At 46.5% G+C, this 14,739-nt stretch overlaps 1 protein-coding gene across 1 annotated transcript in view; it reads left to right on the top strand.

Moving 5' to 3' along the window:
* UNC80 (unc-80 subunit of NALCN channel complex) overlaps positions 1–14,739 on the top strand; it is a 3,271,126-nt gene that overhangs the window by 130,294 nt on the left and 3,126,093 nt on the right. Inside the window, exon 2 of the mRNA XM_085648598.1 lies at positions 3,793–3,841. Within this exon, the coding sequence (XP_085504724.1) occupies positions 3,793–3,841 (49 nt within the window). The remainder of the gene's footprint in view (positions 1–3,792; positions 3,842–14,739) is intronic.

Genomic DNA, 14,739 nt, shown 5'->3' with positions numbered 1-14,739 from the left:
TGAGGTCCGTCGAAATTCAACAGGGCCCTTAGTAAATTTCAAAGCAAATTCAGCAAGAAATTAAAAAATGCAGGGTCTGAACTGAAAAGCGAAGGTCACCCCTTAGGGCACAATTACATATTCAGATGGTTAAAATGAGAGAAGTAGAGAGTTCACGAGGAGGCACATGCAGTATGTGCTTTAAAAGGTAGAATGATATAGTGATATGCACAAGGTGTTGTGACTCAATATGAGAACAAGTCTGAACAATCAGCTACTGAATATCTTTATGGGACTAAGACCTGTGGTCACAGTATTTGCCACCTTATTCAGCCCATACTAACATGTTGATACCTCTTCAGTTTGATAGAGTTTTAATGTGGGTAACATAACAAGAACTAATTTAATACCCACTTCTTTGCTATATCCCCCTTGCACCTTGCACACAAAAACAAAATGTCCCTCTTCCAATCCTTCTTTCTAAGATGAAAAGAGGTTACGAAGCAATCCATCACTGCACGTTTCATCTAAGGAAGAGGGTGCTGGAGCACTTGAGTGAGTGAGAACATTTGCAAAGCACATGGTTATTATTACTCTTAAAACTTACAACTTTGGTTCTAGGATTGGCCCTCTGTCTGCCACCCAAAAGGAGAAGTCAGTTTTGATGTCATAAAGGTATTTAAAGTTTACTACTCTTTGATGAAAGATGGGGTTTAGGCTTTCCTTGTGGCTGTTTTGGCTTCTGTTTTCATATTCCAGGCATAGGCGAATCTAATTTTATCCACTGCCATATGGATTTGTTGGTGATTTTCATTAATTGAGCCAATGAGCACTTTTACATATCAATGAATAATGATGAAAAGGATGAACTCGTAGGCAACACCAAATTAAACTTTCTGAGTTGTAGGTTCAGTGGATCCTTACTCGTTTTATGATTCTGTCTGTGGAGTAATGACTGGATCCAGGCCAGTCTGAGACTGTTTTTTGTGAGGACAGCACACTCTTCTATTTTGGATATTTTAGGACGGTGTAGGGGCCACTGTATCATTTCCCATTGATAGGAGTAGTAGGATTAGTGCTGCATGATGATCCTCATCTGGGGCGTTAAAATGGTCGTGCATTATCTTGTCTCATTTGGTTCCCATCCCTCTCATGGATCTGAATCCTTGTTGATGATTGTTGACTAATTTGCATTGTCATACATGTTGTTGCAGTCATCCCATTTCTTCCTTTAGGAGGACTTTGTTGTGATGTGCGATTATAAATTAGGAGTTGGGTGATTAAAGCGTCCTTCTAGTGAATGGGCACTATCCCAAAAGTTATCGAAGCATTGCAATGTTGTGTTGAGTATTTAAAAGAACCACGAAGCAGAGATTTCCACTGGTAAGTAAAGGTTTTGTTAATATCTTTTGGTTGGGTTACCTCTGCTATTCCAGTTATTTGATGACACAGAAGAAAGATTAAAGTGTTGTTGGATTCATTGGAGTCCTTGTGCACTTATTAGGGTTATTTCTTTTATTCTTTAATTAAAAATTGTTGTTGTTATTTCAGATTCAAAATGAAGGATTCAATTAAGTGTTGGCTCTTTAATACCACAAAGAACACAACTTTTGTCCTCCTTCTCCTTTGTATTCTCTGCTTTATATTTGACATTGTCTTACTTCTTTCGTTTTTCTTTTCTTCTTCATGTAAGCAGGCTCCTCTTTGGGTCATTTGTTAAACCCCTTGAGACTCCCAGTTGGTCTTTTCTTTTTACTTGGGACATTTTTGCCTAATGTCAAGACTTTGTTCAATAACAAGTTTCTGGCAAGCCTCAGATGCGTTTTATGTTGTAGTTTTCTTTGGACAACATTGCATATGATTAGGAAGTGAGTTTCATCTACTATATTGAATAGTCTGCTCAATTTTGGTGGACGTATCACAAACTAAAGAGACAGAATGTAATGGGTTCTCCGACCATAGCTCTTATAATTGCAAAATTTGCTGTTTTAATCTTATCTGAAAAATAAGGTCAAGGGTATCACAAACTGTATGGTGGGCCATTCATCAGATGGGGGATTGCTCAGGACCTCCATCTTGTCCACAGTCTCACCCCATTGCTTATTTTCTGATTTTTTAACCCATGGATTGTATTCCACAATCACCAGAAGGTTCTGTGAAAGTGTTTGTCAATCTAGTGTCAGTTTGAGTGTCTGTCCTTAAAAGACTTGTAGTAAGCATCTCTTGTTGTGACAACAATCACAACAAAGGGTGCGTTTGCGTACACTACACATTTGAACAATTTGTATGATGTTTACTTGCTATCGGTGCACTGCATATGGTGAATATTGTCACCTCACCTCCTCCTGGCTTTGGTTTTCTGTATTAGTGTGTGATCCTATTATTGCGACTCTGCCTTAAAACATTAATTGTCTCTGAGCCATGCTTCTACAAAGTATGTAATTAGACATTCCTGTTCCCTGATAATGTTGTGGGTAATGCATGCATTTTTCTGTTCTGAGCAGGTGGTAATTTGATTTCATTGTGTGGATTTATTTCCACTGTGGAGCTGGAATGGTTGAGCGTGTGTTAGTTTGGGTGTTATCTAGTTCTCCTTCCCATCCTCTGTGGGCTATGGTTCGACACAAGCCTATGGCATTGCTCTAATTTAAAAACCAGTCCTCGTGTAATTCTAGTGTTGTCTAATTGCTGTACCTTCCACTTCCCTCTGATTCATGAGTGTCACTGTAGTTTTTGTTTAATACTTTGTATGTTTTGGTCACTGGCATAGAGGCTGGATTTTGGGTTATCTCCCATGGTGTTGGTGGGTACAGGGGTTTTATTTTCATTGTTTGGGGTTCTTATATAGGATGTTTTTTTTACCACAGTGGCTGAGTATTTCTTGTGTTTATGTTTTTTAAATAGGTTTGGCTTTGTGTTTTTGTTGTATTATAGATTTGTTAAGTCTGTCTTTTATGTTTATCAGGCTACAGATAATATTTTGTCTGATTGCTCTCCTGAAGCATACTCTGGTAGCTTGTTGTCCTGAGTTGGTTGTGAATTAGATTTCTAATTTTGGCTCAAGCTTATTTTGAAGTTTGAATTGTTCCTACCTTTTTTCAATTGATTTACACTGCTGTTTCAGTGGTATATTTTTTTCTGAGACATTTCTGAGACTTATGCATGGTTTCTGTTTAGTGTTTTTTCAGAAATATCTGAGTCTCTAGTTGATGGGGCGTGAGCGAATGAAGTTGTTTGGCTGTTCAGTAGTTTTTCCTTTATTAATTGCTTCAAGCTGAATATCTCAACATCTCATGTCTCCCATTGTAATTCTTATAAATGTGTTCTAATTAAGTTCTCCTGCTCTTTTGCCCAATGTCCTCAAGATGTTTGCACATAATTTGAGTTATCTCAGAATTTTTTTGCTTGACTCGTTTATTGTGTATTTTTGTAGAATGGGAAGTGATCTGCCTTATCAAACTTTATTATGCCAAACAAAAGCACCTTCCCATCATTGTGAAAGTTTGATCAGATATGACTTTCCAAGCAATTACTTATGATATGTAGAACAATAAGTCACAATACTTCATAGACGAAAATGTGAATCAGGTTTTCTTTCTCAGTTCTAATGAGTGGAAAGTAGTCATCGTGCTGAACTACAGTTCAGCATTCAGTCGATGTCGTCTGTAAACTTCACTTGTACCAAATGTGGAAGGAGTTCTGAAAGAGACACTTGCACGCAAAGTATAGCAATGTGGTTGTTAGCTTTTTGTATTGCTTCTGTATACTAAGTACTGATTTGATAAAACACTGTTATGTTTTTTTTTCTATTAGTGCATTTCTGAGACCAAAGCTGGGGAAACAGTATGAAGCCTCCTGTGTGGTAAGTGGTTGTCCCTTCTTTTTCATGTTCTCCCTGGCTACCGGTAGCTCTGAAAGAATAGAACACTGGAGAATGTGTATATGTTTGGTGAGGTCAAAGTTACTATTCTAACTCCAATCCCACAAAACTTGGGGTAGGCTCATAAATTGGGGGTGGGGTATTAGATTTAATCTCCCAACTCCAAACTGTCATGTGGTGCTTTGGCCCAGAGTCCCAGGGTAAACCCAGTACTTATCTGCTGTAGGCTCCTGGTCAGTTGGGGTCGTGGCGGCTGACTAGGGGAGTCACTTTCCTGCGCCACCATGAGGGAAGCAACATGGTCTTTCCATGACAGAGTTCAACATGCATGTGCGCCATCCTGGGTTTGTATAATGAACCCAACTCAAGATGGAGCCTCGCATTGTACCTCCAGTGTTAATTTAGGCTTGGATGGTGGGTTTTCAGTTCCCGTTTCCCTCCTCTACTTCCAGTTCACATTTTACTATTTAAGGGTGGTCAGTGATAGGACCTGTGCATCGCAATGCTTTAGCTGCTTCTCCTGGGTTGCTAGTCCTGTGTATGATTATTCTTATGCTTTCCTAGCCTTCTAGGATTCCTCGATATTCAATATTTCAGTGTTTGTTCTCCATTCCTGCTTGTTCATCAGAAGTTTTTGCCATAGATTTTTACCTCCTCAGTGGTGTTTTCTTTTATAAGGACAGTTGACTGCTGCTTTTGTTAATCCACCAGTTGATATAGTGGGTGCAGAAAGGAAACGCCCCTACCTCAGAGTAAAGTTGACTAGGATTCGAAGACTGCCATCGCGTACAGCTCTTGAAACAAACACAAAACATTTTTGGAAAATTAAACATTTCATGGGCAAATTAAAAACAACTATTCTAACAAAAATCCTATAACTTGTAGTATTATTATATACTAATAACATTAGATTAAATACACATGGATTTAAATTAATTTTTTAGAATGCTTTTTTAAAATCTTTTTTTTTTAAACTGTCAAGGACTGAACACTTAAATGGTCTGTTGTGTCCCCTTTTAGATAACCCAAAGAAAAGACGACTCTGTCCAGTAACTGCTATGCCTCCCGTACAGGATATGGGAACGGTGTCACGTATCTCCTTTAGAGGGTCCCAAATGCAAGTAAAAACATTCAAAGAGGAAAACACTCCTTGGTGATCTTATGAATCTTAATAAAAATGGCAAACACCAAAACTCCTCCTTTTGGGAGAGGGAAGATGAACGAGCCAGACTAAATATTAGGAGAAGGATCAGTTAGAGGTTGCAACTACAAAGAGTTAAAAGTGGGGACAAAAATGGAAGAGGAAACAAATCCATTGTGATAGAACTCTTGCCTGAAGTATGATCTAACAAGAACTGACATCACAAGAGAATGAGTTTACTTCATCTTGGATAGAGAGCTTCTGATAGCATCATATCAGCTTACCACCATCTCGGAAAGGATATGTTATAAGGCTTGAAAACGCCTTTCTGGAAATCATTACATATACGGCTGATCTGATTTATATAACCTTGTTGGGACATACCGGATTACATCTGGGGAATGTGCAGTTGCCGCGCCCTCTCTTCTTCGGAGCCCACGTGCCCGATTTTTTCATGCTTCAGCCCTCCGTGTAGGGCTTTATATGGTGCCCTTTCCCCCTTCACAGTCCTGTGGAAGACCCCTCTGTAAGCTGGACAATAACCTACGTTTTTCTGGGGTCGCAACGTCGGCACTTCTGTTTAAAACCAGCCTACAAACAATGGATATTTCTTACTGTGTTCCACTGTGTGGCTTAGCTAGTAACAACTGTGCAAACTTGTGTGTAATAGTGGCGAAATAATAAGCCCAATTGGACGCCTAATGTGAATCGGTTGATTGCACCAATTCTCTTACCTGTCTATGACACTCCATCCTCACAAAAATCACCCACTTTCCCCAATCCACCTTTCTCGTCTTCCGGGCACAATGTCAATATAACCTAAATGTGTTCTATATATATTTGTAAATATGAGGGTGTGATTAAATAACACTGCTCAGTTATTGATTGTATGTATTGTTTTTTACGTATTGTGAGTACTTGTTTATCATAATTCCTTGTTTATAGTATTGTTTATTGGGACCATCCCTTATTGTACTTTCTGGAAATCATGGCATTCATCTGGGAAGTGAAGAAGCCCAAGTTCGATATCTTTCACCCAGTGCTGTTTTCTGTGATCCCACTGAAGCAGTGGCAGCACACACACAAACACACTGAGCCATACACACACATTCTTGCCTCTGTCCCACCCCCTCAGTCTCTTGCAGGAGGTTTATTTTCAGATCTATGTGTAGGTCTCTAGACTGAAGTAGTACTTAAGATCATAATGAAGGTTACAGTTTTCTAGGCATCGCCTTTTAAAGTTAGGAGCAAGGTGCATGTACACCAAATTAACTGTATGTCTTTACTGAAAATACCAAGGACAGGACTTCTCTTGCAGGTCAGGCTTAAAATTGGCCATTATCTATTTGTTGGCAGGATTTTGACCATGTCATGACTGTCATAGGTCGCAATTTCTTTTTTTTTTTAAACCTTTTTTTATTATTTTCATATTCAAGGCATAGACAATTCTGATACTTTAACCAAATACTTATAAACATTACCTTTGCATTGTTGAAAATTATGGCACTTGGTGTTATAGAATCATAAACCTCTCGATAAAATGAAAACAGTCTTCACATTACATTTCCAGCTCCCCTCCGTTTTCGTGTCCAAGTCCTCCTCTACTCTTATGTCGGGGGGTTCACAGATGTATCCCCTGTACTTATTCCAGGCCCCCCATACCTTGTTCCATTTCCTCGGGCAGCCACGATTTATAAACACTGCTTTCTCTGCCACCATGGCGATATCAAGATCCCCACACCAGGCGGCAAGCGACGGCATCTCTCTCGCACCCCATTTTTGTGCGATGTTGCGCTTTGCCACCATTATCCCCATTGTTACCCATTCCTGTGCTGGGCGTGTAAGATCGTTCGGCTCCCACACATTTAAAATGCATCTCCTAGGTTCGGGTGCCAGCGATATCTCCACCACCTCTGACATAGTCCTCATCACTTTTACCCAGTATTCCATTATCTTGGGACATTCCCACAAGGTATGAAGGAAAGTACCCTCCTCCCCACAGCATCTCAGGTAGTACGGGTGTGGTGCCGACCCTATTGTGTGCAGGCTATATCTAGTGTAATAAGTTCTATGTAAGATTTTTAGTTGCACTAGTTTAAATCTGAAGGGTATCCCCACCTCCCGTGGTGAGGCAAGCGTCTCCCGCCATTCATAGTCGTCAAAATCGCCCACATCTCGTGACCATTTTCCCCTGATTGCCCCGTGAGGGTCCAGGAAATTGTTCACTAGTTTTCGATATGTGAAAGAGGTAGCTCGTTTATACATGCAGTCTGTCAACAGCCTATCCTCTAAGGGGGTGGCTTCAGGGACCTCAGTGCCGGGTGGTAGGGCCGCCTGCAGCGCATGTCTAATCTGCAGGTATCTAAAGCATTCAGAGGGAGCCAGGTCGTATTGCGCCCGGAGGTGCTCGAACGTGGCTATTCCTCCCTTATGCCACATATCACCCACTGTCGAAATTCCAATTGCATCCCATTTGTCAAAGCCCTTGCAGTGCCTCAAGCCGCCCAGCCGCTGCGTCACCCACAAAGGGGTGAGCTGGGTTATCTTTCCTGCCCATCCCAGTTTAGCATGTGCTGCATGCCAGATGTCGACCGTCTGCCTAGTGGGTCCGAGTAATATCGGTGTACTCTTTCTGTTGTAAAGTGCGGACATCATGCCTTCAGCCCCGAGCCCATATCTATCTGCCTTATAGGCGGGATTCATCTGTGGAGCATGCACCCATTGATTAATAACTTTCAAGTGCGCCGCCCAATAATATAGCTGTACGTCCGGCAGTGCAATGCCCCCATCATACCACCCTTTGGTGAGCTTGCGCTGTGCGGTGCGTGCGGGTTGGTTCCCCCACATGAGCCCCGTGACCTGAGCCGCAATGTGCTTAAAGTAGGTGGGCGGCACCGAGTATGGCATATTTTTGAGGGCATACAGGAATCGAGGCAATGCCATCATCTTAAAAAGCGCTGCCTTCCCCAGCAGCGTTAAGGGGAGTGTCCCCCAGTGGGTGGCATCTCTTTTTAGACGCTCCAGGGGAGGCATAAGATTTTTCTTAAAGAATTAATCTGGGTCCGCCGTGATGTAGATTCCCAAATATCGGAATCCCGCCACTGAGATCTGCAGTGGACAGTCCTCTGGGAGCTGTGGCGGCGGGCCCCGGAGCACAAAAAGTATTGATTTGGACCAATTGATAGTATAGCCCGATGCACGACCAAATTGGTCACATATATTGAGAAGTACCAGGATGGAGCGCCTGGGTGAGGCCAAATAAAGCAGAACGTCATCCGCGTAAAGCGATATACGATCTTCCCAGTCTGCTGTCCATCGCAGTCCGCGTATCTGGGGCTCCCACCTGATCCATGCCGCCAGTGGTTCCAGCACCAGCGCAAACAATAACGGCGACAGCTGGCAGCCCTGACGTGTGCCTCGTGACAGTGGGAAGTCCTTGGATATTTGCCCATTAGCCGCTACGTGGGCCAATGGCTTTGTGTAGAGTAGGCGCACCCACCCACAAAACCTGGGGCCAAACCCCAAGTGTGTCAAAACCGCAAATAAGAAGGACCATTCCACCATGTCGAACGCCATACAGGCATCCAATGACAGGATAACGGCTGGCTCCCGAAGATAAGGTATACGGGCCATTACTCCATGCAGTCGCCTCAGATTTAACGCCGTGTTTCTACTAGGCATAAACCCTGATTGATCCGGGTGAACCAAGGTTGCGAGATGCGGAGTAAGCCGCAGCGCAAGGACCTTTGCTAATATTTTGGCTTCAGCATTAATTAAGGAAATGGGGCGATATGATGTACATTCTTCCGGGGGCTTCCCGGGTTTCGGGATCGCCACCATTGTGGCTACACGCTGATCCCACAGGAGTTCTCCCTTCACCAAGCTGTCCCCGTACATATTGAGTAGGTGCGGGGCCACTGTCCCCGACAGCCTTTTGTGAAGTACTACGGGATTCCATTCGGTCCTAGCGCTTTCCCTGTCTGTAAGGAGCCAATTGCTACCTGTAGCTCCTCGGTCGTCAGATCCGCCTCCAATGTGAGGGCTGTCTCTGGCGCAAGGTTGGGCATCGCGATATCCCTGATATAGGTCAGTGCCTCTTCCATTGTCATCACTGACTGTGATGTGTACACCTGCTGAATGTGCTGCGCTAGCCTATGTGCTATGGCCCGTGGGTCAGAGTCCATTGCATTATCTGTCATTCTAAGCTGCGCTATCCACTTTCTATCTCGCTCCCTTTTATCGAGCCACGCCAACAGCTTCCCAGCTTTATCACCGGCCTCGTACACCCTATGACTCGTTGCCGAAAGTCTAAGTACAGCCACCCCCCTCAAATGTTCCCTATGTAATTGTTGTTGGAGGTGTAGGGTGCGGGCCGTGATGGGAGTCGGGTTTTGTGAATGTTGTGTGTCAGCCTTCTGGAGCTCCGATTCCAGGGCAGTGAGTTCTCGCCGCTGTTCTTCCTTATAGCCTGCTATAGAAGAGATAGCTTGCCCTCTGAGTACAGTCTTATAGGCCTCCCAGAGGGTGGACGGGGAGTGAACCGACCCGGCATTTTCCCTGAAGTATTGTTGGGTCGAGGTGCGTATGGATTTCATGATCTTGGGAACTTTCAAGTATCCCGGGAATATGGGGAATATTCGCCGCCTTCACCCTTGGTGATACGTGTACGTTAAGACCACTGGCGAGTGGTCTGAAATACCTCCAAGCTGAATGTCAACTGAGTCTACGTGCCTGAGGCTCTCTGAGGAGGCTACAAAATAGGCTATTCTTGATAAGCTATTATGTACCGCAGAATGAAAAGTAAATTGACGCACCATGGGATGCCGATGCCGCCAGGCGTCCACCAGCTCCATTGCCTCCAGAAAACCCCCGAGACGCGACCCCCCCATCGCACGCACCCTCACAGGATGCCGGTCCATGTCCCCGTCCACCACGTCATTAAAGTCTCCTCCAATCAGCAGTTCCCCTTCCGGGAGATCAAGGAGGAAGTCACTCAGGGCCGGAAGCGCAACTGCCTGTAGCGCCGGGGGAATATACACCGACACTATGTTGATAGAGTGTCCCTGCCATTGTCCCACCAGAGCCGCGAAGCGGCCATGTGCGTCCGTCTTCGTTCTATGTATTATGAGTGGCGATTGTTTGCGTACCAAGATACCCACCCCTCTGGACCCTGACGTGAACTCTGAGTGGGCCACCATCCTGAACCCCCATCTGTCTAGCGCCTGACATGCACTCCCAGTGAGATGCGTCTCTTGCAGCAGGACAACAGCCAGGGAGCTTCGCTTAATACACTGCAGCACCAGACCCCTCTTAATTTTATCCCCAAGGCCACGCACATTCCACGTCATTAGTGTTAGGGATCTCTCCTTTGAGTCCGGCCTCTGCCCCCGCTCAGTTGACTGCGAGTGTGATATTGTCATGATCGTCAAGACGCATAATCAATAGGACGGATGAGCGTGGATGGAGTCTCTGCCATCCCCATGTGAGGACATATCATTTCCAAGTGCCTGCATACAAAACGTGAACAAATAAAACCAAACCACAACAACAAAACCCCACCCTCCACCCCCCACCTGCTAGTCGGACTTCCAACTACCCGCCACCCCAACTTTGCAGAGTGTTTTATACCCATTTCCAGTAACAGTACTTGCGTGTTGGGGTGAGAAGTCCGGTGATCACCTTAGTCCATCCCCTTCCTTAGGACCATTGTTCTGCGAGACCGCTCCGCGGCCGCCGCGTGGACCTTGCACTAGTGGTTTCTCGCCCACCCGTTTAGTGTGTATAGAAGATCACATGAGGCCCCCACCAACCGACAACCTGGGTAGCATTACACTACCATTGTCTTCTGTCTCTGTGTGCCGTTATGCGTGATCTCTTCTCATTTCTCTGTCTCCGCCCCTTGCGCCGTGTCTCCTTCTCGTGCCTGTTCGTGATCCTCGGGGCCCTCTTCCACTCGTCGCCGCTGCTGGTGTTTCTCCGGTCGCCTACGCCCTTCCACTTGTCGCCACCCCTCAAGCCATTCTCGGGCCTCCTCCGGGCGATCAAAGAACCACGTTTTTCCATCAGCTACAACTCGTAACTTCGCTGGGAATAGCATTGAATAGGCAATTTCCTTGCGCCGGAGATCCTTTTTTATCTCTAGGAAGCTTCTGCGGCATTTGGTGACTGCATCTGTGAAGTCCGGAAAAAAGGAGATAAGCGAGTTATGTACTCGAATCGGTGGGGCCACTCTTGCTGTCTGCAAAATGGCACCTCGGTCACGGAAGTTAAAGATGCGTGCCAACACTGGCCTGGGGGGGCGCCCCTGATTTAGGCCTGCCACCCGGCACCCTGTGGGCCCTTTCAACCGAGGAGAAGGTGGATAACCCTCTCGGCTGGAGTCGTGTCTTGATGAGTTCTTCAACGTAAAGGTCCATGGCCTGACCCCCTTCACTCTCTGGAAGGCCCGTAATTCGGCGTTATTGCGGAGGGAGCGCCCCTCCTGGTCATCGAGCTTCGCCGCCATAATTTTGTTCTTGGCCTCAAGGTGAGTCACCCTCCGAAGCAGTGCGGTGGTATCTCCAACCAGGGATTTCGTTGTGTGTTCCACCTCCGTGACTCGCGCCGCCATCTTCTGAAAGTCAGCTCTTAAAAAAGACACATCGGTAGAAATGGTGCCCACCGTAGACTGGACCTGAGTAAGCGCGGTCATAATATCATCAAGCGTCACCTTATTCGCTTCCCCTTGGTTCAACACTTTTTCCTGCGAATCTTTGCTGGTCATGAAAGGCGGCGCTTCTTTTGTGTAGGCATACTTGTCTAGTTTGCCCTGGGTGTTCGCGCGTGGGCCCCTACCTCCCATTTTGCGTGATGAGCTCTGCTGCAGTCGGTAGTTGCCGCCACCAGCCACGGGGCTTTCGTCCCTCGTGCAGCCTGTCGGGTTTCCTGCCACGGAGGCACCTGGAAGGCTCTGAGGCCACGGGCTCACTCCTGTCAGGCACACGAGGATCCCGGGCACCTCCACACCATGCCGATCGGGCACCGCCAGAGGCCGTGGGTCTTCAAACAATCACTTCAAGGACAGCTGCACCCCAGACCACCCAGCGCAGCTCCGGGGGGGGGGCAGAGTTAGCGCCGCCGTCTGGCTCCGAGCCACCCAGCACACTCCAGCTTCGGTGCTTCACCGCAAAGCGCCAACAGGGCTCAGGGCTCGTGAAGGGCCTCCCCAGCCTGCACACGCTGTCCTCAGTGCTGGCATCCAGGGCACATGTCGATCCAACCAGGCCGTCAACGGCTGGCGCAAGGCAATCAGGACCGCGCTCCCCCGCCCGCGGGCATCTCGTTGATGGGGCCCTGTGGTCTTATTGACAGCCAGCACCTTTCCCCCCGCGTGGGCACCAGTCTCTCTCCTCCGGGCTCTCACCTCGCCAGCAGTTGGACCCGGGCGGGCAGCACTACGCCACCCGAATAACAGAGGGGGGAGGGAGGGAATGTCCACAGGTAGGGCCACACTTTTCCACCGCCTCCAAGAGCAGCCACCGGGTCCGCACAGAACGCCCCACAGAGCCGTAGCGTAGCGGAGCGCCGCACCGCCGGATCCGAGAATCAGGCCAGTCCCCGGCACCCGGTGCTCGTCTAGGCCGCTCCTCGCCCCGTGGTCTAACCGTCGTCCTGGACTGACTTCACGCCGCGCAAGTGCCGCGATCGGGACACTAGCGCCTCCGGATTGTGTTGCGGGTCCTTTGGAGCAGTATTATGTCTGGATTACATACCGGATTGCTCGGGGAAGTGACTGAGTCCCTGGAGCTTCCCTAGGTGGCAGCCATCGCGCTCGCCAGCAAGCCACGCGCCCCCATAGGTCGCAAATTTTACCATGTCAGCAATGAGTAGCTCATCCCATTCTGCTTTTTGCATTGCATGCAGGCCCAAACAGTTTCCCTTTTCTCATTGAAAATGCCAGGTGGCATGTATTACAAAGGGAAGGCGTAGCCATAACTGACAGTGCTATTATTATTCCCTGACAATTGGTGCCTTGCAACTTTGGACTGGCCTCTTCTAAAACTCCTCCGAATATTTCCTGCACTTTTACAGGTGTTTTACGGCTTAAATCACAAAACATGCCTGATCAGATTATGTGATATCATAAATATCAGTGACAGCAGTGCCATAAGTTGCTCTTCATTCATCTGCAGGCTATGGGGTGAATGGGGAGGAGGAGGGAGAGAAAAGAGAAAGCGGAAGTGTGGTGGAAGAGATCGAGAAAAGAAGAGTCTGTCTCAGCAGTTCCGGAGCGTTGAGCCTATTCTGGAATCCAGTCGATGAAGGCACAAGAGTGGATGGGGACATATCTTCAAGTGACTCTTCTTCAGAGCCCATAGCTCTTTAATTGTTGCACAGCCGTCTGTCACCCCCATGCTAGTCTCATAATCTAGAGCAAACTGCAGCAGCTGATTCAGTGGGCCCCCTCTTTCTCTTTGCACTATTGAAACCAGTGCACTGGCTGCACCATTGCTACCTATGCATGATAAGGTACATGAAGGCTACACGAATTGCACTGACCTGTTCTCTCTCACCCTCAGCTTCGAAGCAGGCTCAGGGCAGCAGATCTTTTGTGTGCTGAGCGGGCTGCACAATGAGGTAGAGCTTGGAGTCACACTGTTGGGCTGGTCCATAACGGAGGCCTGATGACACTTGCAGCAATCACAGCACAGTGGCTTAACTGTGCCCACATCATCATAGAGAGGGTTTCTAACCAGCCTCATGTGAACACAAGCCTCATGTGAGCCCTACCCCTTTCCCAACTTGCTACAAGAAAGGTGGGTCAGTGGTGCTGTCTGATCCCACATCACCATGTGACTAATTAGGCAAGGGTTGGGTGCACTGAAATCCTCGGTAACTGACATGTACTGTCGGGCAGCGAAAAGCTGAAATTTAACACGCCCAGGTTGTATTCAGTTACAGAGGATAACTTTCGTCACAGGTGCTTTTGGCCCTACACTGTAGAGGGCTACAAAAGCCAGGGCTGGAATGAGGTGAGCCTTGAAAAGCCTGCAATATTGGGCACATGCGCACTATCACATGTCCCAGAAAAAGAGCTATGACTCTGCCTGACAATCGTGCAAAGCAAGAGTCAGTGTGAATGATGCATAATTGGAATCATTTAGTTAAAGGAGTTAAAAGGTAGGAAATATGGGCAGGGTGGGGCCTCTATGCTCATATTAATGGGCCAATGCTGCACTGAAGCTATTCCTGCCCTGAACTCTAAACAGTTTACGGAACACACCTCAGAGGGACAACAAGCATTTAGACTCTACGGTGGTAAGTTTTAAAGTCCTTTCTCAGCACAAGTGTAACAATATGCTGAAATGTTGAAACAAGTGGTAAACCCACAAAGAAGCAAAGACTGAAGAAGGATATTTCCGAGAAAACTCACTAGCGGGATAATCTTACCAGTGGATTAAGTATTGAAGTTAATCCCAAAGCATCTGAGGGTCAAAAAGTTCTAAGTTCTAATGAGAAGACAAGCCTTCCTTCCAGAAACCAAAACTGTAACTGATTCAATTATTCAGCTGTTGCAGAAGCAAAAGGATCAACATGATGAGAAAATGGAAAAACTCTTGGAAGAAATCATTGCTTACAGAAAAGTCTGAAATGTTTAGAGCATAATTAGTTGCAGTGTTGCAGAATTTCCCAGTGTACAAATATGAGACCCAGTTATCTTGAGTAGCATCACAGTAGCAATGCAGATAATAGTTCGATA

This window comes from Triturus cristatus, chromosome 3_2 (genome assembly GCF_964204655.1).
Source record: "Triturus cristatus chromosome 3_2, aTriCri1.1, whole genome shotgun sequence".
NCBI lineage: Eukaryota > Metazoa > Chordata > Amphibia > Caudata > Salamandridae > Triturus > Triturus cristatus.
The sequence above is the reverse complement of the archived record's forward strand: the minus strand, read 5'-3'. Positions and strand labels throughout refer to the sequence as shown.